The following is a 24,756-nucleotide window of genomic DNA, read 5'->3' as shown; positions in this document are numbered from 1 at the left end:
ACATAGAAAGACAAACAACCAGTTGGTCTCACACACACCCCTACGGACCATCTAGAGTTCCCAATTCACCTCATATGGATGTTTTTGGACTGTGGGAGGAACCCGGAGAACCTGGAGAGAACCCACGCAGACACAGGGAGAACATGCAAACGTCACACAGAACAGTCTAGGGCCTGGAATCGAACCCACAACCTTCTTGCTGTGAACTAGCAGCCCTAACTACTGCGCCACCGTGTTGCCATAATATTAATATTAATAATAATAATAATAATAATAATAATAATAATAATAATAATAATAATAATTTATTATTATTATTATTATTATTATTATTATTATTATTATTATTATTATTATTATTATTATTATTAATAATAATAATAATAATAATAGAGCTTATGGAACTTTAGAACTTTTAAAACTGAGTTGTTCACAAAATATATGAATAGTAAAAAAAGGGGCAGCTGATAAACAAAATATAAATAATAAAATAAAAAATAAATGACAATATTAAGACAATAATCAAAATAATCTATAGAAACCAAACCAATCCAAAATAAAATCTGATAAAATCAGGTTGAGTTGGGAAAAGAAATTATGCTGAACACAGTTACCAAAAGGCCTTTATAATCTGACACAGCTGCCAGGAAGTTTAACCAACAACGGACAAAAACTCTGCTGACTTAGTAGTTGTGTTTCTACTCTCAACAAGCCAATGAACAGTCAACGGGTGTACATGTTAATGTTAAATGATCATCTTGCACTATTCCACACGATTGACAGTTAAAAATTTTTTCCTGAAACGAGATAGTCCAAAAAAAACAGCCACTGCTGCAGCTGCTTATGTCAAGACAGACCGGATTTACGTCACGGAGAAAGCGTCACATTCAGCCGCTGACAATGTCTTTTTTTTTTTTTTTTCAATGAAATAAACTGTGACGCAGTACTTCCTACAGAAGCACCACACGTCCGGTCATGCCCAATACTCTTGTGTTTTGAGGAAGAGGGCAGAGGAACATGTCACAACACAACTCATATCCTCTGCTCTGGTTCTTTGGGAAGTATTCATTGCACTAACTCGGATTTCTAAAATACCTGATGGGTTAAAAAAAACACACACCACGAAGCACATGCTCCTGCAGCATGTTATCAGGCTGCTGCAGCCCAAGGAGGTCTCCCTTCAGGGTCACTGAGCCAGCCTCAGTGGTGAAGAACGGCCTCCTTTCAAGCGAGAGACCGATCGGACCTGTTTGGATTTCAGGGATGCGATTTGACTGCTGTTTTCGCAGTCTATTGAGCATGCCGCATGTAACTCACCTCCACGGACAGCTCAAGGCCCCTTCGTGCCAGAGCGTGAAGCAAAACGGCCTGCTACACTGGACACGCAAGAGGTGATTGCGTAACTGCCGACACAATGCGTATAGTGTGCTTCATATTAATGTTTGAAAGGATTTAAAGGCCCAGTGCTGCATTACCGCGAGACTCTTACCGCACGATAAAAAAAATTCTCGCCGTTAGTCTATTCTCAAAGTTGAGTCTGGGAGCTGGGTCTACACAGTGTGGCGATTCGACGGAGGAACCACTTGTTACGCAGATCTCATCTTTGGTGCATCACATTTATGTCACTTTTTATTTTGTAGCTTGAACTTGTTGGAATGCACCCCAACATGGCGGTAGCCGGGGGCTAACTCAAAAAGAGTCCACATTGACTCACGGTTCAGACCAACACGAACAAAACATGATGTGCAACACCAAAGGAACATTAAATATGCACTAACACACTCAAAGACACTCACACACTTGCATTTCATCAACAGCAATTAACAGAACTCCCCAAAATAATTCCCCCATAATCCTCATAATCACACAATAGTGAGCAAGCAATGAATATTTCAGCGCGGATGCTTCTTTTTTTTCTTTTCTTTTTTTTATGCCTGGCCCAGACTGTCCGAGTTACGCTGGGGGGGCGTAAACAATGCACTGGTCGGAACACGTGTACATCAAACGCCAGCTGACATGGATGCCGTTGCATGGTGTTGTTGCACCCTTTGTTGGTCATTCCAGGTAGTTCATGAAAGAACTTTGTCCACATAAAACAGACCTGTGTGTCAAATTGCCTGATGGTTACATGTCATGTCGCCCCAGCCAACTTGCCTACTATGCATGTTTATTTTGAATAATAAACAGAAACCCATCCTCAAGGACTTACTTCTGGTCATTAGTTATGTTGCCCACAAATATTTTGAATGCCTTCGGCAGACTTCAAATGAGCCATTTTAATCGCGATTAACTCCCAGATTAGCGTGCGATTAATCGCGATTAAAAAAATTAAATAAAATTAAAAAATTTTAGCAACAAAAAGTAAATGAAAATAATTATATCTGTTGTGTTTTCAATCATTAATAATAAGAGATTTTTTATTTATTTATTTATTTTTTATAAAACAAAAAGTTAAAGGTTAAAGGTTAAAGTCTAACTGACTGACTGTCACGTCCTGCAGGGTTTCAAATGTGTCCCCTGAGGGAGCAGAGTGTTGCAAAACTCGGGATTCAGTGGAAAACCCAGTCTTCCAGACCTCCAGGTGCCAGAGTGGATGCTATCCGCTGAGTTGGAATGCGGCCATGTTGCAGATAAATTTACACCGATGTTACAACTCAGTTCAGTTCAGTCAAGCTGGACGACACACAAACAGGGATTTGTGTGAACATTGTTTACACTGTGGTGTGTAGCTATCAAGTTGCTACTAATTGTGACAAAATGGGACTTAGAAATAAATTAGTAGCACTTTATGTGTGTGTTTGTGGATAATCGCTTTTGTCACACTCGTACCAAGATTTTGGGTGTAAAAGTGAATTTCTTCTTCTTCTTCTTCTTCTTCTTCTTCTTCTTCTTCTTCTACCGCTTATCCGGGGTCGGGTCGCGGGGGCAGCAGCCTTAGCAGAGATGCCCAGACCTCCCTGACCCCAGTCACCTCCTCCAGCTCATCCGGTGGGACCCCAAGGCGTTCCCAAGCCAGCCGGGAGACATAGTCCCTCCAGCGTGTCCTGGGTCTTCCCCGAGGCCTCCTCCCGGTGGGACATGCCCGGACCACCAGCCCAGGGAGGGGTCCAGGAGGCATCCGGAACAGATGCCCGAGCCACCTCTGCTGGCCCCTCTCGATGCGGAGGAGCAGCGGCTCCACTCCGAGCTCCTCCCGGGTGGCCGAGCTTCTCACCCTATCCCTCAGGGTACGCCCAGCCACCCTGCGGAGGAAACTCATTTCGGCCGCTTGTATTCGTGATCTCGTTCTTTCGGTCACTACCCAAAGCTCGTGACCACAGGTGAGGGTGGGAACGTAGATCGACCGGTAAATCGAGAGCTTCGCCTTTCGGCTTAGCTCCTTCTTCACCACGACGGACCGGTACAGCGACCGCATCACTGCAGCCGCCGCACCGATCTGCCTGTCGATCTCACGCTCCATCCTCCCCTCACTCGTGAACAAGACCCCGAGATACTTGAACTCCTCCACCTGAGGCAGGATCTCCCCACCGACCCGGAGAGAACAAACCACCTTTTTCCGGTCGAGAACCATGGCCTTGGACTTGGAGGTGCTGATTCTCATCCCAGCCGCTTCACACTCGGCTGCAAACCGCCCCAGCGCAGAAATTCTATCCATGAAAATGATGAACAGAACCGGTGACAAAGGGCAGCCTTGCCGGAGTCCAACACGCACTGGGAACAAGTCTGACTTACTGCCGGCAATGCGAACCAGACTCCTGCTCCGATCATTCAGGGACTGCACGGCCCTTAACAGGGGGCCCTGGACCCCATACTCCTGAAGCACCCCCCACAAGATGTGTCGAGGGACACGGTCGAACGCCTTCTCCAGATCCACAAAGCACATGTAGACTGGTTGGGCGAACTCCCATGAACCCTCGAGCACCCGGCGGAGAGTATGGAGCTGGTCCATTGTTCCACGACCCGGACGGAACCTGCACTGTTCCTCCTGAATCCGAGGTTCGACTATCGGACGTATCCTCCTCTCCAGCACCCTGGAATAGACTTTACCGGGGAGGCTGAGGAGTGTGATCCCTCTATAATTAGAGTCTGTGAATTTCCAACACATGTAATATTGTCTCATATGTCTCACATTTGTTTGTAACCAACAATAATTTTGTTGGTTTTGTTTTGTTTTGGTACAATTTGCTTTGCTAAACGGAAAAGATAAAAACAACCAGGTATTCTAGATTGGATTTTTTTTTTGTGTTTACACATCCAGAGAGACTTTTTTGCATTAAAAATTTAAACAATGGCAATTTGCAATACTATATTTTGCTTATTAGTGCATGTCTTAAATCATTTTCATCTTTTGTTTTGACTTTTTATCACTTTAAAATATAGCTCTTCAGCCAATTTCAAAAATATGCAGTGTATGAATATTTTTAAATGAATATACCTCAAAGTTTGATATATTATCTTTTTAAAAAACAAAAAAACAAAACAGAAATTCACAATATGGCAGTCCTCGTTTCAACCCTCTCTTTTAATCACTTTTCATTCCTGGTTTACTTGGTTCTGAACTGATGAGGATGGTGAGGGGATCAGAACAGGGTGATGATAATATAGTAGTAGTAGTAGTAACAAAAGTAGTAGTAGTAATAAAAGTAGGCAAGAATTTCTGTGTCCATGTGAGATTTTCCTGCCTGATAAAAGCCACAAAATATGTATTCACCTCAAAGTTTGACAATGAGGAAAATCCCACCATCTCAGACGACTTCCATGTGACTGAAGCTTCATTTTCTATATCCGCACTTGCTGTCAGAACATTTGCCCGTTTCCTCAATCTGCCTTTGAAATAGTCCACTCATACCTGAAGTAAAGGCAGTGTTGCATCAACCTGAAACATCCGTTTTCCACTTCCCAAAGTAAAAGTCTTAAATTGTGTTACTTTGGAGGTTTCCAACACATTGCATCATTTACCCACTTTTCCTTTTCTTAACTGAACCTGTTTGTGTTTAAAACATTTTTTCTATTAGAATTAGTATGTTTATTTTATATCACATTTGTGCCAACAATTTTAAATGTTTACTATTTTCATACATATTTGAAGTGTTCTTACACTTATTTTTCTGTTTTTAACTAGTAGCGGCATTACTTGCCCAATCTTATCGAAATCGTCATCATCAAGCACGCTAAAAAAAGAAAAAAAAAAGAAGTAATGACATCACTTTTGGATTTCATGGGGCTGATTTTGTAGAAGTTTACTCACTATGTGATGATGACAAGGGGGAAAAGGGAAATCCCACTTGGGGGACCTTGTATATATATGACTATAGGTCACGGAAATCATGGATAGCGTTGACTTGAGGTCAAGACTCTGAGACATTCCTCGACAGGGGCCATGAACATCCTGATTGGTGAGTATTGGTCAACTTGTCTCTCGTGCGGATAACATTATCCAAGAGAGGCACCCCACAATTTAAAAGTCTGCTGCACATCAGAACCGAACCGGCTGTGTGCCAAAGTTTTATTCCATAGACTCAAAGGAGGAGAAACTGGTGACTTTGAGATAATTGCGTCGAATGCGCTGCTCCAATGCGCCGTCTAGTTACTCTGGGATCAGGGTTTCACATTACAACTGACACTTGTGAACTCATGCAGCTATTCAGCCTGCGGGGGAGAGACATGCCCACTACTGCTGCTGCTGCTGCAGAGCGCAGGGGCTGCTGAGGAGAGATAGCCGCGCTGTGTTCTCTCTGACCGAATCTGGCCAGCAAACGCACTGCTGGCTGTTTTTTTTTTTTTTTTCTTTTTTTCTTTCTTTTTTTTTCTCTTCGGGGTGTGGATAGTTTTGCTCTCAAAGGACAGAGGGGGACATCGTCAGTTGCGGTCGTCTTGATTTCTCTTCACCCCCCTCGCTCCTCTCTCTCGCAGCCGTCGCCCTGTGCTGCTTCATGGCCGTGAAATCCGCCCGCGGCGCGCCACTGCCGGAGGGAAGCGCACTTGTTGCGGAGCCCCAGGTGCAGGAGCTTGTGCAGAGGAGCCTCACCTTGATGGAGAAGATCATGCAGGACATCGAGGTCACGCACAAATCCTGCGTCACCGTCAAGGTATGTAAGGACCGCGCTGACTGTCCGGCTGGCTGGCTTGTGTGTCCGGCGGCTCCTCGTGTTTCTTTCCCCGCAGCAGAGCAGCGCGCAGGTCCCGTTTCGAAAAAAGCTTTAGGGGATCCTGCGTCATAAAGCCTCACGGACTCCTGTGCGTTAGGTGGTATTCAAACCGCGGGACGGTGGCGGTTAAACTAGAATTGATAGTAATTGTTTGCTGTTGGTGGGAGGCCCGGGCCTGCTTGTTGCCAGTTTAGCATGAAACCCGTCACACCCTCTGAACCAGTAACGCTCACTTTGCTGATTTCCATGCTCTGTGCCTCAGATATGTTACATCAACCCTTTGCTTTCGGGTTGGTAGACAAATGATAAAATGCACTTTGTTTTGGAATAGATGGTCGTCATATCATCTGGACAAATGCAAGTCATTATCAATGTGGTGATGATTAGACATACATCTGGCAGAGATCAGGCTTCTGCTCATTTTGCTGCTACGGAGGCAAGTTTTTTTCTTGACTTTTCATCACTCCTCTGGTTCTGTACCACAGGGTCTCACGGAGCTGAACTCACCTGAGAATGCCAAGCTGGTGAACATGGCGTCCACCATCGGCATCCCCTCGGCTCCTGTGCTCATGTCGAACAACGTCACACTGGTAGGCAGCCGTGGTTTTCTTCAAGAGAGTCGACCCGTTGCATCACAGCGAAGTCTGCAGCGACGGGCATCGTGACGAGATCCTTGCTTCTCCTTGTTTTCCAATCAGGAGACCTGCTTGAAGAACATCTCTGAGGGTCTCCAGCTGCACCAGGCCCTGCTGAGCGCCATCTCTTCCCACCTCGAAGACAGAGACAAAGTTGACACGCTGAAGGCTGACATCAAGGACCTGGTCCTTCAAATCCACAAGGTAGGAGAGAGTATTTATTAAATATTTTAATTTCTTTATTTTTTTGCTTTTTGATCCTGGATGGACGCGTGTTTAAACATCGCTCTCTTTGTCTTGCAGATGTTGAAAATGGTCAACAGAGAAGCCGTGCAGGCCACTCCGCCCGCTATGACTCTGAATCTGTCAGGGGGATACGAGATCCAGGTGGCGACCCACCTGACCCTGGTGCAGCTGCAGGCCTTCGGCCGGGACGTGGAGCGCTACCTTAGAACTCTAGACCAGTCCAGCGAGGAGGACACGGAAAGATGACCTATAACCACTCCAAAGCTTGAGCTTTCCATGTAGCTTGTTCCTCCGGCATTCATTTTGTGTCAACATATTTATAATTTGTATTTTTTGCTATTTATGAATGTATATTTATTTAATTAACGTATATGGAATATTTATTAAAGGCTTTTATTTTGAAAAGCTTTTTATATTCTCTGTGTTGAATGTATTTATCGCAATCTGACTAGAGCAACTGCCATGTATATTTATTTTTTCAAAAGCTTTAAAAGGTGCTTTACTCCCTCTCCCTCACAGCATAGACAGGAATGGAAAAGCCTTGCACAATCAATTATCTAAATGTACTTTAGAATTCCAGGAAATAGCATACTCAGGCCATTTACAGCCACCTTCAAAATGCTAAGAATTAGCTTCCTGCTAATCCCAAAGCCTTTTTTTGCACAGCAAAGCGCCAGTTATTTTCTGAAAAGAAAACGTGTCTATTTCACAGGAGTTGATCGAATGTTGCATAATATGGAACCATTTAATAAATCATTTTTGCAGAATCACATCAAGAACTAAATCAGACATTGTACAACATGTTTAAATTTTGTCTTGCAGAAAAAGTGAAATAGTATCTGTGCTAGAAATATATAAGGAAAAGAATAAAGACACTTTAAAAAAAAAAGGAACGCTTTTATCATTCTTAAAACGCAAAGTGAAACTGACGCTGAATCTTGCTGACGTGACCGTAGTGCATTTAAAAAAGAATTGCTGTAAAACTAGTTTTATGTTTCCCTGAAGCCAAACTTTGCCGGTAAAATGCAACAAAAAGTGAAAGAGAGGCACAAGTCACTTTTCTGCCAGACAGAATTTCTTGAGGAAGTGTCGCAAGCGGCTTGTGACAACCTCAAGTGCGGAGTCACACCGCGGTTACGAGCATGTGACCGTTGCACTAGGTTGTGCTTGTGGTGATCAGATCTCACATGATCAAAAAAATTCGGCTAAATGTAAATGTTACAGGATTCGAAGAAAAAAAAAAAAACCCGTCAAACAGAAAAAATCTTGTGCATTTTTTTTTATTATCATTATTTTAAAACTTATTTACACAATTCTTTTACGAAAAGGTATATAAAAACAATAGCAAAACTGGAGCAGCATCCAAGGCTTCCAGGCAGCCAAGTTCACAGCTGCTCCCGACAAGACAGAGTGAGAAGTTGGGCTTTAACTTCTCCTTTGACCGACATGCAGAGTCAAGAGTGGCTCAATTTAGTCCTGATGTTAAATTTAACATCCGCCCTCGGTTTAAAGAGCGGAAATGGCCTTGGCAGCAACTCTCCTCCCGAGCGGCAGTGTCAGGTCTGTGATGGACAGGACAACTCGAGGTTTGGCCAGAGCAGGAAGCTTCACCAGCTCAGACACCTGCTCTCGCACACAGGCACAGACACACAAACAACAAAAAACAAAGACAATTTGATGAGCGTCACTCAGTGTAAAACACCAGACACCCCAGGGAAAAACAAGTGATCTTCTGGGAACCGTGATTCTGTCCATTTCGAGGAAATAAATGTCTAGCCAGGTCTTACGCAATGGCCTGCTCATCTCAGCCTCAGCCAATACCTTCCCAATGAATGTTCCCTATCCTCCCTGCTCATAACTCACCATTGTGAAGGGCATGAACTGCAGGATGCTCCCACGACTCCCCTGTTCCAGGCACTCCACGCACTCCTCAATGAAGCTCTGCACAAACTGAGTCTGAGGGCCGGCCATCTTGGACCCCACGATGGACGAGACGAGGAGGAACAGGTTTGCTGAGGAGAACATTGAAGGGAAGGCAAGTCAGTTCCATCATCGAGCTCGGGAACACAGAGTCATTGGTTTGAGTCACTGCTGAGGTGTGTCATGATGTCAGACCATTCGTTTCGATGGTTCCAACTGTAAACGGTGAGGCAACAATGGTTTTTCATGCCTGTTATTTCATTTAACAGATAAGAGTTGCTCATTTCTCCATGCGGGAGAATCATCTCTCACCTAGAACTCTGTTGAGGGGCTCCCTCATGTTGACAGTGTGGAGCTGGGAGGCAGAGAGGGAGCTGCTCATGGAACGGTCTCCTGTGACAAACACGCAGTGTCAATTACAAAGAAAATGAAGTTGAAAAAAAGAGCGAAATGACAATGGTAAAATAGTGTGCAACATCGCTTGAGTTTTCTGATGGAATTTATTGGCATAAAATGGAATAAAAATACACATGTTTACATTTGGTAGGATAAAATCACTGAAAAAATGACTATAAAATACAGTAAATGGCAGAACACCTGTCCCAGAATTTGATTGTTAGAGGGATTTTTGGCCTGACGACGGGCATCAGGAAGCTGAGATTAACATTATTTGCAAGTTACTTTCCTCACCATTAGACGCAAACAAATCATTAAACCGAAATAGTTAATTTCAACAGTATAATACCTTTCAATCAAAACCTGGGAAAGAAAGTCATTTCCAGTCATTTTAACTTTGAGCCGTCTGTCTGATCACCCCTGCTGGGAAAATGGCTTTTCCCCTGAAAAGTCCCAGTAGATCCCTGCCCAAGATATTATTCCCATTAGACTGGCAGTGCACAAGTGTCAGTATGTTTCTGTGTAAGCTTCTAACCAACTGGGAAACTGAGAGCTATTCCAAACAAGTTCTCACAAGAAAGAAAAAAAAGTTGCTAGGAATAGTTTGTGACTCACACAATTCCTCGCCAAAAAAAAAAAGGGATCGGAGTAAATTGTTTAACCATGAATCGAATCCAGATGTTGTTTGACTGACCTGGACTGGAAAGGGCCACGGGTTCATCTTCGTTGGAACTCAGCAAGCGCATCAATTTGGAGGGCTGAGTGTCATCCAACGGGAACAAGCTGTTGTAGTCCTGAAGAAAATAAATGAACGTGAGTTCATCTCAGCCGCAATCAATCCTTTTCCTACATTTTGACGACCAAGAGTCACAGTTGTGTATGAATTTTTGATTTTCTTTTACCTCGATGTCTTCCCGTTGCCTTTTGCGCTGGCGAGCGGAGAACGGGCCTTTGTGGTGGGAGGAGTAAGAGCTGAGCGCGCACCACACGCACAACCTGCGGAGCGACCAGAAAAAGTGGAGTCAAGGAGAGTCTCCGTCAGCCGGGGCTGAGGTCGAGCCGACCAGAGTGTCATACTTGGCCAGCGCCTTGCCGGGTGGGTCGACCAGGCTCTGCCAGTGGGCCGAGTCTGTCAGCAGGTTGGGCAGGATGGTGCCCAGCAGGGTCAGTGTGATCTGCTGCATGTCCAGGCAGAAGATGCTGTAGAGCAGCTCCACCACCCGATTGGACCACTCCTGGCGAGTTTCCTTCAACAGCTCCTGAAATGACACAGGTGCACTCCAATTACGCATGTATTTTCTTCTTTTACACCCATTTAATATCCATCTATCCATCTAGCTATCTAATAAAAGAAGTCAAGAAATCATAGTTGCAGGTACTTCAATGTGAATTTCGACCATTTTATGATATTTAAATTTCTTGTTACCCACAAAATTGTCTCAATGGTCTGAGGTTTATTCAGTTTAATCAATAATATAATAACCGTTGGTTAGAGCCTAATGCAAAATTCACTTTAGCAATATTAGTACAAAAAATAATTTTGACCAACATTATTATCATTTGAAGAAGGAAACACTCCACATCATGAAAAACAAGTTGCAAACAACTGGCAGCAGAACTAATGTTATGGAGGAACTTTATTTTCAGCACTGAGCACCCCAGCACTTTGGTTTCACTTTAGTTTAGCCTCATATTTGTATGCTTTTAGATGATTGGTATTGGCTTAATTCAGTTGTATGTGTCTGTGCGTGTATATCTATGTGCATGCATGTGTATATATATGTATTATTACACAAGCTATTTTATTTTTGTGGATAGATCTGTTTTTATTTTGGTTATTGTTACCCAAGTGTGTTGTTAAATGAATGAGTGAATGAATGAATAAATAACGCACTGCTGCTGTAACAATTCAATTTCCTGTGAAGGATTAATAAAATATCTATCTATCGATCTATCTATCTACCTATCTTAGGGCAGGGGCCTTAAACACCTGACAAGAGAATTTGAACATTTTTCCTCCCTTAAAGTGAAAGTTAAACCATTTCTCAATGGACCTCCCTCAGTTAGTGATTGACACAAGGCAAAAATCTTCTTCCTGTCTTTCTTTTTACAGAGAGAAATCATCTTGTGCCCACCGTTAGCCAGTAGCTGGCCTTCATTCTTAGACCGTCGGCGCATCTTCTCGCTACACCCACCTTCACCAGGTTGTTGGTGAACCAGAAGACGCCGCCCATGTTGAGGAGACTCTCGAACAGATGCAGCGCTCGGCTGTCCACCCAGCTCTTGTGCAGCACCGTCTGGAACTGCTTGCTGAGGGCCGTGTGGATGGGGTCTTTGGCCGGCAGCAGGTTGCGGTAGGGGATGGGCTCCTGGCCCTCCATCGGCGGACGCAGCGCCGCGCCCGTCTGCTGGAAGACGTCAGCGCACATGTGCTCCATGATGGAACTCATGATGATGACGCTGGAGGAGGAGGAGGAGAAGGCGGTGATGATAGGGGTTAAAACAACAGTTATCTACGAACTAATAACTCTGTGAGTCAGTCAGTGTGTTTCATTTGTCTGCACCGTTCATTATAAAACTGCAGAGTGTTTTCTCCAAACAGCGGCGTCACGAGCTGCCGGATCATCGTCTGGGGCTTCTCTCTCTCATCCCTTCCCAGCATGCGGACGTGGGCCACCAGCCAAGCCACAGCACAGATGGCCATGCTGCACACCTTCCCCTTGATGTTATCAGTGATCTTCTACACTCAAGCAAAGAGTGACAGCATCGGGAAAAGGGAAGGATGTGGTCAAGAAATGCGGTTTGAGGGGAATAGAATACATAGGCAAGATTCGTGACTAAGTGTGTTTCGTTACACGTGTTGCATGAGAAAATCAAATAAAAGGAAAAAATACTTTGAATGAAACAGGAGAAAAGGGAAGTTGGCCCGTCAATACGGAATTGGGGCATCGCTGCTATTGCAAAGGCCTGTCGTCCGTCATTTTCCACAGAAGACATCAGTGAGTCAAGGCACAGAGGAGCCAATGAAAAGATTCTTACGCAGTCGGGTGTTGGCCAGTGCCATGAAACTGTACGCATGTCACATGAGAGACTAACTGAAAGTCTCACAAGATTTCCTGCAACTGAGAGAAGACAGAAGAGTGGGAGGAGTTTGTGTTTGGGACGAACCTGCACTGCCTCCACGGAGAGGACGCCGTTCTCCCAGGCGTTCAGCACTTCCAGGATTGCGGCCGGGATGCTGAGGCAGATTTCATGCCATTTCACCTGACTGTCACAACACACGCATGTCACAACGAGATCTATATTCTGGAGCACAGACCGTCAAGTAAAACAACATCAAAACTTCAAAATAAAACATTAATGTCCAGCTTCACAACTGCAGTGATTTAGGTTTAGATTCACTTCAAATTAGAATTTAACTTCTGCTTTAGACCTCTGTTGTGAAACTAACATTTTAAAGTTAATTTACTATAAGGCAGAAACAAAGTTTAAAAATAGTTTGAAGTACTCCTTTCAAAATGTATGTTATATGCTTAAAAGTACAAGAAACATAACTGAAAACAAAAACAGCATTCTATGCATTCTGTCTCCTGTAGAAACATCAAACCCAGTGTGAGTGTTTTAACAATGAAATCCTTTTCCCCCCCTCGCAGGCACTGTCTGTTTGGATGTAAGTGAGGGAGCAGAACAGTCTGTGACCTACACTAGCTTCATCTCGGAGGAGTTGTTGAGCAGCGTCACTAGGCTCTCCACTTTGCCAGGCTCGGGTCTGAAGCAGGGGTGGTCGGGGTTCAGAGTCTTGCCCTCCTCAGGCATGCACGTCTGCAGCCAAGTTTCGAAGAAGGGCGTCTCTCCGGAGGGACTCGGTTCAGACAAGATCACCTGAAGACGAGGGAACGCAACGCAGTATTACTGACAGTTGAAAAAATATTTTTGGTTTGGTTATTTTTGGAACAAAAAAAACATAAGCTGAGATGTTACTAGCTCACCTCAGAGCCGTAGGTCTGCACCACATGGCACAGCATGAGGAAGGAGATGTCAAAGAGCAGGGCCCGAACTGAGGCAGACTTGGCTGGAGAAGAGAAGCAGCCACAGGAGCCACAGGTCAAAGCCAAGTCACTCGCTCCTAACTGGAACTTGTTCCACTTTCATATTCAAACTTACATCCTTCACCGCTAATGTGCTTCGGAAACTCATTGAGCCTTCGGAGAGAAAAAACCCATTGTGAGAAGAGGTTTTGCTTCGATTGGATGAGCGCAGCACAGCAGAGCACAGCGCTGCTTCATTTGACTCACTTAATAAACTTGCGTGCAAAGGACTTGAGCTTCCCGGTGGCTGCCGCAGCAGCCAGCAGCAGATCCAGGCTCTTTCCGGACAACATGTGTCCCAGCACCCCCAGAAGGCCCTCGGGGGACTTGGAGTGGTCCGCGTCTACTGTCTGATGAAAGAAAGAAAATGTTTCACGTCTTGCCAACATGCAATCTGAAAATTGTCAAGTCCATTTAGACTATTAATCACAGGCACCAGAGCTAGACAATAGACAGAGAACTTCTTTGTAGAGGCAAAAATCGGACAACTGTTCTTTACTTTGAGGATGTTGGTGACGGTCGGCTCTGCCCTCAGGATGAGACCCGGGTTCGGCTGGATATTTGCATTTTCTGCCGTCTTCAGCCTCGGGGCAAACTCCCTGTCCTCAGACCTGAGTCAAGAAAGAGGAGCAGAGGGGACACACAGAAATAAAGTATTATCAGGGGTTACGTAATGTGTGCACGTAAACAAAATTGAATCCAGAGGCAGAAAACCAACAAGGGTTTAGAAAGTAGTCATAGTGCAGAGGCAGACTTCTGTACCGTTTTTCTGTCAAGCCGGCAGTGTTTGAGTTGGACAGCAGGCCCAGCTTGTTGCACTCCTGCAGGAGCATGTCCAGGCAGTCGCAGCTACCAAGCAGAAACAGATCAGAGCAGCAGTGTTAACTCAACTGTTAAACCGGTTTTTCTGAGGATGTCATAGGATGAGATGCCGTGTGATCTTTGTTGATAAAACATCAATAAAAAGACTTTGAACTACTTACTTGCACCTCTGATCTGCTTTATCCAGCAGCGGCGTGAGCTTGAGTAGGTACTGAAATGCAATATTCACATCTTCCATGAAGTCCTGGAAAAAGAAATAGCAATTTCACAGGTTTGATCCATCGCTCTTGATTTTCACCCCGCGTTTTGCATGTCAGGGTTGCTGGAGTCTATCCCACCTAACTGTCCACACTCATACATACAGACAATCTACAGTTGCAAATGAAACTAAACTGCATTTCTCTAGACTGTGGAAAGCTAGAGCAGAGAACCTACAGAGGCAAAGAGAGAATGTGCAAACTCCACACAGAACGACCCAAATTGGAATTGAACCCACAACCTTCTGCTGTGATGCGACCAATATTGTTTTATTCTTTTAAACAATAAAAATACTGAGGGCTGGTGGTAATGTTACTGTGCTAATTTGGTGGAAACATTTAACTTAGAGATCTGTTACCTGTCCTTTGTCACCATGCGGATACTTTTTTAGTTTGAGAAGAACTTGTGGAATCTAGAAAGGCAAAGAAACAGTTAAAGTACTACTGAATACCAAGAGAGAAAAAGGCGGTTCTGTTGTGCATGTGCCGATGTCTGGGCATGCAGCTTACAAAAATACATTCAGAGTAAAGGCCAGTTTTGTGATGGATTCACCTTGAGGAATGTGAAGGCAGTCCATTTGAGCTCCTCTGTGCCCTCTGGTGATTCGATGAGGCCAGTGAAGCAGGCCTTCCAGATCTCCAGGACAAAGAGTGGGGTAGGAATTTTCTGCAGATGACATAGAGTACTATTTAAAAAAAAAACACATTTAAAATTCTTACTGTGTCATTTTTCAAGCAAGTTATTAAAAGACACAAGTTAATAAATAACATAAAATGAATGTGCAACAATTCACGCCTTCTCTATGCCACCCAGGAACATAATATTAAGGCAGATTATTCCCATCACGTCTCTGAAAAGTGCACCTGCATTCTCTTGATCATCATTAGCTGCTCCACCAACGGCTGTGTCTCCCCTGTCAGATTCATGGTTCCCTCCAGCATGATGATGGCATGGACTGACGGGAAGGACGTGTGGAGCGGCGGGTCACACTGCACAGACAGCATCATGGGAATGCTGGGGAGGGAGAAAGAGAAGAGTGAGGACCACTGCATATGTAGTACAAGCGGCTCTTTATTTTCAATGTGTATAAAGGTTGCTTTAAATATTTACCCTTTCACAAGGGACAAGCTCTCCTCTAAATTAGTTCTCAGTGTCAGGTTTGGGACACTACTGAGGCCCTCAGTCACTTTTACAATCAGCTGCTCTACGTTACTCCAGGAGCCTGTGAATGAGGAGCAGGAGAAATGCTGTAAGTTTAAAAGCTTTGATTGATGACTGCAGTCTCTGGGTTCCCCCCACCACCACGCAGTATTTTTTCCCTACATACCTTTGGCAGGGTAGAACTAGAAGCTTAAACAGTTTTGTACCAGCATGCCTTTGGTACATTTCAAACAAAGATAAACACACCTTGTTCCTCTAGCCGAGCAATGTGGACCAGAGCTCTGTTCTTGGTGCTGCTCATCAGCGTGTGCAGTCTCTCTTGGCACGCTCTCAGACTAGCCTCTGTGCTAGCAGACAGGCCCAGCTCTCGCAGTTTCTCACAGTACCAGGCACAGCCCTGCAGCAACCACACAACCACTCCCTGCAGAGCCCGGCACAGCCCAATGCACTCTTCTGCTTTCCCGTGACAGCTGTGGAGGCCAAGGAGACACATAGTGATGAAGAGACAGTTTAGGCAAAGGGAAAAGTTAGATTATAATGATATATGATTGTCGGTTCTGGCACAGACAATTGTGTAGCCTAACTTTAAGAAACTTAAATGACAATGTGTATCAAGCAATGAAAACCAATTATGTGAAGTACCGTGTGATAATTATGGAGATTTAAAGTTACACTTTCTGCAGCTTTTGTTATTTAATTATGAAAGTGTTGTTGCAATGCTTACAGTTATTAGTGGCTTACTATACGTTTTTCGTCTGCCAATGCTTGGAAAGTAGTTCGACCAACGGCACATATGAACTGTCATGTAAGGTATTTTGTAAACAAAATTGCTGACAGGAAGCTATTTGACATTTTTACAAAAGCATGAGAACAACCATGTTTTTCTGCAATAAAAAAAATTGCAATTTTATACTGCTTTTAAATAAACATAACAGATTTGAGCTTTGTTCATCCTAATAAATAAGAACTGTACTTGAAGTAGCTTCTTCCCAAATATGCAAAAAAGTGTAAACACTTTTAGATTTTACACCCATTTGTTGTTGTTTTTTTATTAGTCTTGTATTAGGCACTGGCTGATACCAATTAGGTCAAAATGCAACTACTGTTATAGTTAATAAATGTACCGTCATACAATACCAATAAAATAGTTTAGAATGAACACAACCTCTGAGGAAAACAGAAGCTTACCGTTCAAACATGTCAGCCAGGTATATTTGACAGATTACATGTATGATAACAGAAGAAACTAAAGAAGTTAAATGAACAAAGACATAGCAGAAGACAAAGGAAAACCTGCATAAAATACCTGAGACGATGGCAAAACATGTCCATTATCTCCAGCAACGACTTCACACACAGCTCCCGAGAAAAGTCATCAAACTTTCAGAAAAAAAAAGACACACACATTTAAATATCACATTTAATAGTGAGATGTAGAGGAAATAATATGCTGAGAAGGACACGTTTACCTTGCTAATGGCTGCCAAGACACTGGAGTAAGAGACCATCTAAGGAAATACAAATACAGGTTTATAATTGGGCATTTGCACAAGTCAGTACACAGCTAATACACGTTCAATGCATTATTCCTGCACCTTTCTTTCTCACCTGGGAACTTATGGCGTATTTGAGGTAAGACAAAATAAGTGGGTTTGGCGAGGGACCAATCATTGCTTGCTCCATCAGGGCCTCTGCAAACGTCAAAGCCACAACAGTCACAAGAATTTGAGACCACATTCAACAGTGTGCATGAAGGTTTTGGGCTTTCTTCATGCTTGCCTGCAAGATTGAGGTAGTCCCATGTCGCCCCCTTTGGAAAGTTCCTCTTGATGTTTATTGCCCATTGGTAATCACTCCATCGTTCCTTCCATGCCTGCAGGATGGCTTGCTTCAGGTTAACTACCTTCATTCTGGAGAAACGAGCACAGAAACACGCATGTTTTAAAATAGGTTCTTTATAAAGTCAGGACAATAAAAGCTTACTGGAACACAACTGATTTATTTTGTGTACATCGTTCATAAATAGCCTTATTAATGTTGACTTAGCAGCCGTTAGCCACCTGGACTCAAAGGTTACCAAGGCGCAAATTAATAGACCGATATCTATGCCACGGCGATCAAAACCATTGTCGTGGCATATTGAGGTGTACACACTTGCATTCACTTGAATTTTGAGGCTTTTTTTTTTTTTTTTTTTTAATGAAACACCCCAATGCGCTAGCTGCCAGTGCCAAACATTAGCCGCACAAGCAATTCACAGAATGAAGCTAAAGTTTCTTTGCTGCGTTCAAAAGCAGCCATGCCCATTAAAAGAACGAAAAATAATCGCGCCGCGTTATGACTAGCCTCCACGGTTACCTGACGTTTTAGCTTTTCATCACAAAACACGAATTTCTTGGTGACAACTCCGTTGTTTCATACAAAGAACACAATTTCTGGCTCCCGAAGACAATGCGCGTTCATTGGTTACACTCTAGACGCCGCAGTGTTCCGTCTCCTGATTGGTTTAAGTGAAAACGGGTTTTTATTCACAGTAGTAACTCTAGCATGTCGCCAGATGTCGCACTTTGTGTGAGGAAGTCGTCGATCAGTCAGGTTTTTAATCAACATTGCGAGGGAACCAACACCGTCAGGTAATGAACATTTACCAAAAGTCGATTAGCAACGATCTGTGCTTAAAACTACATGTATCTGCCAGGCGCTGTCCATCGGTGTCAGCGAGAGACGTGACAATACGAAATCAAAACCAGCTATTATTTATTTGCAAAAGAAGCCACACAAACAACGACACTCAAACAGTTACGTTTGTATGTGCACCATGGGATGGCCAGAGTAAATGTAAATACTTTTAAATGAAATTAAATGAAATTAAATGAAATAAAGATGTATAGGCGGTTTCAGCCTGGCCTGTTCTTCGTTGGGGGGAAAGAAGAAGATGCAAGAGAACCAGTTCCATTCTATTTTAAGGGCAATTCTAGTTTAATTAAAATTAATAATTGTTTGATTTGTCCGCTATATAATGAATGCACTGCTGAATTGTTTGGTGACAGTATTTCCTTTGTGTCTGCATGCTCTTAGTCATCGGACCACACAGGCTGTCACAAACTCATGTGCCCCGCATATTTGTTTAATACAGCATCTGGTGGCTCTCTGGTGTTTCACCTCCATCAGCAATATTGGATTTGTCAGATAAATTGTTCACGTCTGTTTGTATATAAAAGATAATGGGTTCTTGTCATCGAAGCTTTTGACTAACATCAGCAGTGGAGGTATATTTAACATCTTAATTGTCAGGTTTGTCTGTTTGTTGAAAACAAAATACTTGTCTTATGTAACTACACCATTCATAGGTATGATTCATGTCTTGTGGCAATTTGATCTTTTTTTATGTTCCATTTCTGTCCTTCTCATATGGGTAATTTTGCGTGCAGGTAGGTATTATGTCACACCGTACCAGTGAAAACAAATGATTCTACTACACCAGCCAGTTGGGATGAGTAATACAAACAACGTAATATACAAACTTGGGCTCCAGTGCAAAGTTGTTTTTTTTTAAATGTACTGCTTGTAAAATATTTTGAAAGGATTTTGAAATTAATCTTTGTCGTGTATGTTCTACAAAATCTCTGTTTCCCACTTCCCTGTCAAGTTTTTGCTTAATCCTCCATTATGTTTCAAAGGGCTACAGGTCTTAACATCCCAACCGTCTGAGAAACTTTGTGTGAGTGTAGGTCTTGAATTGAGTCAATGTTGACAAAGGCCCTCTTTCTGTCTGACACCGCGGACATCATCCTGGCAACATTGTCTGTCCAGGGACCAGGTGCTGCCAGCAAGAAATGATACATGTATCCTGGCATGGTCTGGCTGAGCTCGACACAGAGGGGTGATGATTGTGTGTCGTTGGTCACACAGTCCCTCATCCCTATTAGCTTCTACTAAGAGCTGCATTAGTGAAGGGTGCTGACAGATGTGAGTCTGAAGCTGCACCTCTGTGCCTGTTCTCATGACTTCACTGTTGGGACAGACAGAGTTCTCCTATTTTTTTTTATTGTTCCTCTCACTTTTGTGTGATCTACGTTTGAAAACATTGGTCTCTCCCATTCTCCGTCCCATTTAGGGCTTGTTTGTACAGATGACACGGCATGTTTCTTTGATTTGCGCAGCTTTTACGTCGATGAAACTGTTTTTGTGTCTCGCAGGTACTTTAATAGGTGTTCACAAAGGAAAACTCATCTCATCCAAAGCTGTTTTCTGAAAACTTCAGATAAAAACACATCACCTATATTTTTTACGTTTGTGCTGTTTTCCACCAATTCAATTGTTGAAATTTGTCAGCTGGCTGTGGCTATTGATTTTACAAAGACGCGCAACATATTGTAATCTTATTATAGTTCATTAGAAAACAGTGTGGCTCTTCTGCTAGAGCGGGCCCATGGCACGTTTTATGTAGAACCTAACTTCACTCCTGTGCTGCCTCACAGAGGATGTTTGAGCTCGCACACTGTGGGTAATTACCAAGGGTTGGGAGCCAGGAAATTAGAGTGCCCTCCCTCCTTGTCCCCTCAGGTTCTCCATTCATGTCCCTCAATGAATCAGGGGAGACTCGAGACATCTGCTGTAGTCTAAAGAAGATAAAGCGCATGGTGTGATGCCGCGTTACGATGACTGCACACCTCAGGCTCAGAAATGAGTGCCGAAAATACAGACTGAAACTTTAGCTGATGTGTTCATGCTTCTGTTGTATAGTGTAGGGCACTAGCCGAGGGGTCCATTGGCCGTGAGGTGTCTATACAGTCAGTTGGAAACATCTGTTATGGTGTGTTGGCTGCTTCTAACTATTAGAATCATCAACAAAAAATGTCCTGGACACATGAAGACTAAGTTTTGTTACAGTTCATTATTATCATTAGTCATCTGAATCATGATTCAATAGAGGAAGAGGAATAAGAGGTTAGGTTTCTCATTTGGAGAAGAGACAGCAAAACATGGCTCAAGCCATGAAACACAAAAAGGTTTTGCTTATTCTAAGCAAATTAAAGACTGAATGAATCCAAAGAGAGAGACAAAGAAACTTGACTTCAGTTTCACCCATAACGTATGGATGATTTCCAAATGTTCTTTTCCATTTTGTCCACAGTTATGTTTCCGTGGAAGCATTTTTGAAGCTGAAATCAAGAACAACTTGCTATTAGATACATTTAAAACAAGAGGTCGTTGAATAGGGAGACATTTCAAGGTTACAGTCCGTCTGCCTGCATGTACCCTGTCAGTCAACTCCACCCTTCCTTCCTTTGCTTCATCTGCTTGCTCCACATTCAAGAAATTGTGTGCTAAAACACACAGTGCTGTAAATTAGCCTCTTAAGATATCACCTTGGAGACCTCAAGCTCACTGATGCCTCTCTCTCAGGTTAGCAACAACCAAGCATCCGTTCAGCCTTGTTTTTGTCCCATTCTAGATATCCCGCAGGTTCAACAAAGTATTACGTTTCACATCAAGAAAAACAAGTGCTCTTCTATTCCTGCCGGAGGCTGCTGGAAATCTGCAGAGTTGATGTAGAGTTTCTTGCATAATCAGTTCTGGAAGCGCCACCTGATTCTAGGATGAGCAATGTGAAGAGGGGTATAGTCTGGGGCCAGTAAAAGGGTCACAGTGAGGCACCATATAGTTCAGTTACCATGACAGAGCGACACGTAAATTCAATTGTATAACTTGTATCATTAAATACCCTCATTGATGACGGATGTCCTAATTAAAAACAGAAGCATTAACCTCAGACCCGCAGTGAGAATCGTTGATTGAGTGATACACTTACAGATACTAAGAGGGCGCTCTTTTATCGGTGACAGTGGGCCCCGGAGCTGCGTGTGCTTTGACACTAAAGAGCTTTATATAGCCCCCTTCAACACGATTTCCCCTCATTTTGTCGTCATCAGGAGGGAGCCCAGGCGCCGGAGACTCGGCTGCTCCAGCACTAATTAGAACCCGTCTGCAAGAGCTGCCACGCCGGCCAGTCCAGCCCGGCCGAGCCTATATTCCTGCTTTCATTTTCTACATCCGTAAGAGGGCTACAGTCCGTAGGTAGAGCTCTTCTTTTTTTGGGCCATTGTTTTACGTAGTGTGAGTGCTGCAGGCCCCAGCTGGCTCAATCAGCTGTTGCCAAGGAGTCCCAGAAGGAACACTCCCCGAGGAACCTGGGTGTCAACTTGCTGTTGCATAATGTAGAGCCAAAATGTGGTTATGGCATCTATCTATCTATCTATCCATCCATCCATCCATCCATCCATCTATCCCTTTTCACTGAGCTCCCATATGGTAATTAACAGGTTGCACTGTCTGTAGCAATGAGCGTGAAATAAGAGGTGACACTCACAGCTACTGTCAGCTGCTGCTGCTGCTGTGGCCAGCGTTCTCTCGTCGAGGAATGTCATCTGTGTGTAAGACTTCTCCACCAAGGTATTTTAAAGTTTCCACAGCAAGCAATTACAGTCACACTAACCATGGTGCAAAAACAGCATCAGATAGCTGTTGATTATCATTATTTATTTCTTAAATCAACCAGCCTATTACCCAAACCATCCCCATCCACACAGTCCGTGTTTAGGATTACACAGTAGCCATCTCACTTGCAGAGCACTTTACCCTGACAGGCTCCATCCAGAATCCTTCAGCATCTAATCTGGCTATGGTGGCACGCTTGTTTCACACCACAGCCATCAAGAGGGATCAACAAAAAAAAAAAGAGAGGGAGAAAAAGTTCTTAAAACCAGCACCCGTCTTGGTCTAATGAGAAATCTACAGCACATCTGTGCGTTTGGCGCTCATTTACACTGGCCACCGCTAATCCCGAGCTTTGCATCCACTCTGTGTGTGACACAAAGCCCAACCGCACACTGACCAGCCTGCGTTACATAATCGAACTTGGCAACCGCCTCCAGCATAGCCTACGTGATCCCAGTGGCAGTTAGTGCTGGGACCCAACGCCTGAGCTCAGCACAACCGGTGGCCAGTATGTTAATCCTACATCTGTCACTCACTGAGGCTCATTAATCACCCCGACCTGAGCCATTTAGAAAAGAACCCATGGACGCAGTTCGTCCACAGAGATTTTAGAATTGTCGGCAGCTGACAAAAACGCCTTCAGCACAGCCAAAGACGTCATTGTACTTGGCGGATTGGATTCTTGTGTAATTTTTTTGTTTGTTTGTTTTTAACAGTTTAAGACCATCAGAATATTATCCATCAGAACTACAGAATTGCTTTCAGTTTCATATGGAACACCTCCATCTTGCCATGTATGAAACGTTGACCAAGAGGTAAAACTCAGTTAACTGTTAGACTAAGCAAAACTAAACGTTACATTTTTCCAGGTTACGTCATAGTGCTGCATCATTGTCAGCTGGAGGCTGAAGACAAAACTTATCACATCTCTATTTGTGTTGATAACGGTGTGTTTTTCCAAATGATGTAACCTTTGACTGCTTGCATCATTGTAGGGATTCCCAGCCTGGACTGACACATACTTTTAGATTTTCTCAGTATCCAGTCCCACCCTTTAAATGACTGACAGGAAACTACTCTATTATTATATTTGGGTGGGGAAAACAAATTTGAGCAATGCTTCTGTTTTTTTAATAATCAAGTATTGGCTGGTGTCATCATTATACAGAAAAAGCATTTTGTCCTAGATGCCTGTCAGTAAGATTATTATAGACTTTTGAGATGAACACTTGAAAGTTGTTTTACATTTTTTGGATCAAATTGCCTGCCTTTTGCACCTCTTTAATGTTGTTGGTTTTTTTTTATCTGAGTGTGTGTTTCTACTTTTTTTTTTGTGATGTCATTCATACACATAGTCTAAGATCATTTAAACTCCACCAAACACTAGCTTACACAATGAAAATCTTAAGACGGGTAGATTTCCACGAACACCAGTAGTACTTCACAGCATTAGGTCCCAATGATCATGTAACAGTACTTCCAGTAAAGGAAGGAAGGGGCTGCAGGAAAATCAGACATTAGTGTTAATCTTTAACTTTTCATATCATAACAGGGCGAAACACTGACAAATGTTGATACTGAAATGTAAAAACGTCAAGATTTCAACATTTAGCTCCCCTTCTCCGTGTTGAGGTTGTAGTCGTAACATCGATCTGTTGTGTTCTGAACTCATTCGATAAAGTCGGTCCTGTGCAGCGAGGCCAAAGGGCCCCAGGCCCCCGGTGGTTGTTTGTGTGCCACACTGATTAATTAATGAGCCCTCTTGAATTATTGGCCGCAGACCAGGAAGTCATCTGATGTCACTGACACGAATCTTGATCTATCATCCGTTCCCTCGTAGTGGTGATCAGCCACTGCCTTTCCTCACTCTCCCATTCACACTGCCACTAGCTCAGTCATCAGGCTGCGTTTTACTGGTTAAAACAACCCAGGAAGATAGGAAGTAAAAAATGAAACATTTTTTTTTCCACAGTTAGTTTTTAATTACTAATAACTTAGGGGGCTTTAAATAAAAATGAAAAGCCCAGTGGACATTTTGCTGGACATAGGAAGACTTCTACAGAGGTCAGAGGTTTTTTTTTTTCCACTCATCCCTTTAAGAGAAATATCTAGGAGCATCGATACTGAAACAAAACAACAACAAAAAATTGATCTTTAAAAATCGAGACAATAATTGCATCTTTGCCTCTGAGTGTTGATTTCAGTGTACGCTGATAAAAACAGACAAATATTAATTGCTGCATTCTATCAAAAAGAACATGGTATAAAAAATAAGCAGGTTTATACAGCATCAAATCTCTGTAAATTTTTTTGTATTTTTTTCCCCTATAAACTTTATACCTTGTCAAACACATCTTTTGAAAGGCTCAGGTGGGCAACAGCAGAGCTGAAACAGGCTCTTAACATTTTATTCAGTAGAAATGATTGAATTGTGCATTTTTTTGGTGATGCAGGGTAACTATTGTCACATCATCCTTTTTTTAACAACTCAAATGTTGTGATTACGTTCAGAGGCTTTTTACATAAGTGTTTTGAACCTTCCCAGAAGGCAGTGAGTAGGACAAATAATTTGGAGTTTGG

The 24,756-nt window shown here is 43.2% G+C and overlaps 2 protein-coding genes across 2 annotated transcripts; one reads left to right on the top strand and one right to left on the bottom strand.

Moving 5' to 3' along the window:
- Nucleotides 1-5,251: 5,251 nt before the first annotated feature.
- Nucleotides 5,252-7,829, top strand: csf3a (colony stimulating factor 3 (granulocyte) a). The gene is made up of 5 exons (XM_076034544.1): nucleotides 5,252-5,396; nucleotides 5,914-6,089; nucleotides 6,635-6,739; nucleotides 6,848-6,988; nucleotides 7,088-7,829. The coding sequence occupies exons 1-5, from the start codon at nucleotides 5,381-5,383 to the stop codon at nucleotides 7,274-7,276; spliced, it is 627 nt and encodes a 208-aa protein (XP_075890659.1). The 5' UTR covers nucleotides 5,252-5,380; the 3' UTR covers nucleotides 7,277-7,829.
- A 25-nt stretch (nucleotides 7,830-7,854) lies between these two features.
- med24 (mediator complex subunit 24) lies at nucleotides 7,855-18,184 on the bottom strand. Its single transcript, XM_076034543.1, has 26 exons — nucleotides 18,034-18,184; nucleotides 17,455-17,585; nucleotides 17,284-17,366; nucleotides 17,145-17,183; nucleotides 16,982-17,055; nucleotides 15,922-16,145; nucleotides 15,625-15,736; nucleotides 15,378-15,528; nucleotides 15,067-15,180; nucleotides 14,873-14,926; nucleotides 14,418-14,500; nucleotides 14,197-14,283; nucleotides 13,934-14,045; nucleotides 13,642-13,784; nucleotides 13,511-13,548; nucleotides 13,336-13,418; nucleotides 13,050-13,228; nucleotides 12,515-12,614; nucleotides 11,911-12,086; nucleotides 11,542-11,806; nucleotides 10,424-10,605; nucleotides 10,249-10,342; nucleotides 10,041-10,140; nucleotides 9,263-9,343; nucleotides 8,894-9,042; nucleotides 7,855-8,653 (listed from the first exon to the last, which is right to left on the bottom strand). Exons 2-26 carry the CDS (start codon nucleotides 17,582-17,584, stop codon nucleotides 8,537-8,539), a joined length of 2,970 nt encoding a protein of 989 aa, XP_075890658.1. The 5' UTR covers nucleotide 17,585; nucleotides 18,034-18,184; the 3' UTR covers nucleotides 7,855-8,536.
- Between the last annotated feature and the right edge of the window lie 6,572 nt (nucleotides 18,185-24,756).

This window comes from Nelusetta ayraudi, unplaced genomic scaffold, assembly GCF_046127955.1.
Source record: "Nelusetta ayraudi isolate G7.1 ecotype Tasmania unplaced genomic scaffold, CSIRO-AGI_Nayr_v1 ptg000042l, whole genome shotgun sequence".
In the NCBI taxonomy this organism is placed as follows: Eukaryota; Metazoa; Chordata; class Actinopteri; order Tetraodontiformes; family Monacanthidae; genus Nelusetta; species Nelusetta ayraudi.
This window is presented reverse-complemented; position numbering and strand designations above follow the sequence as displayed.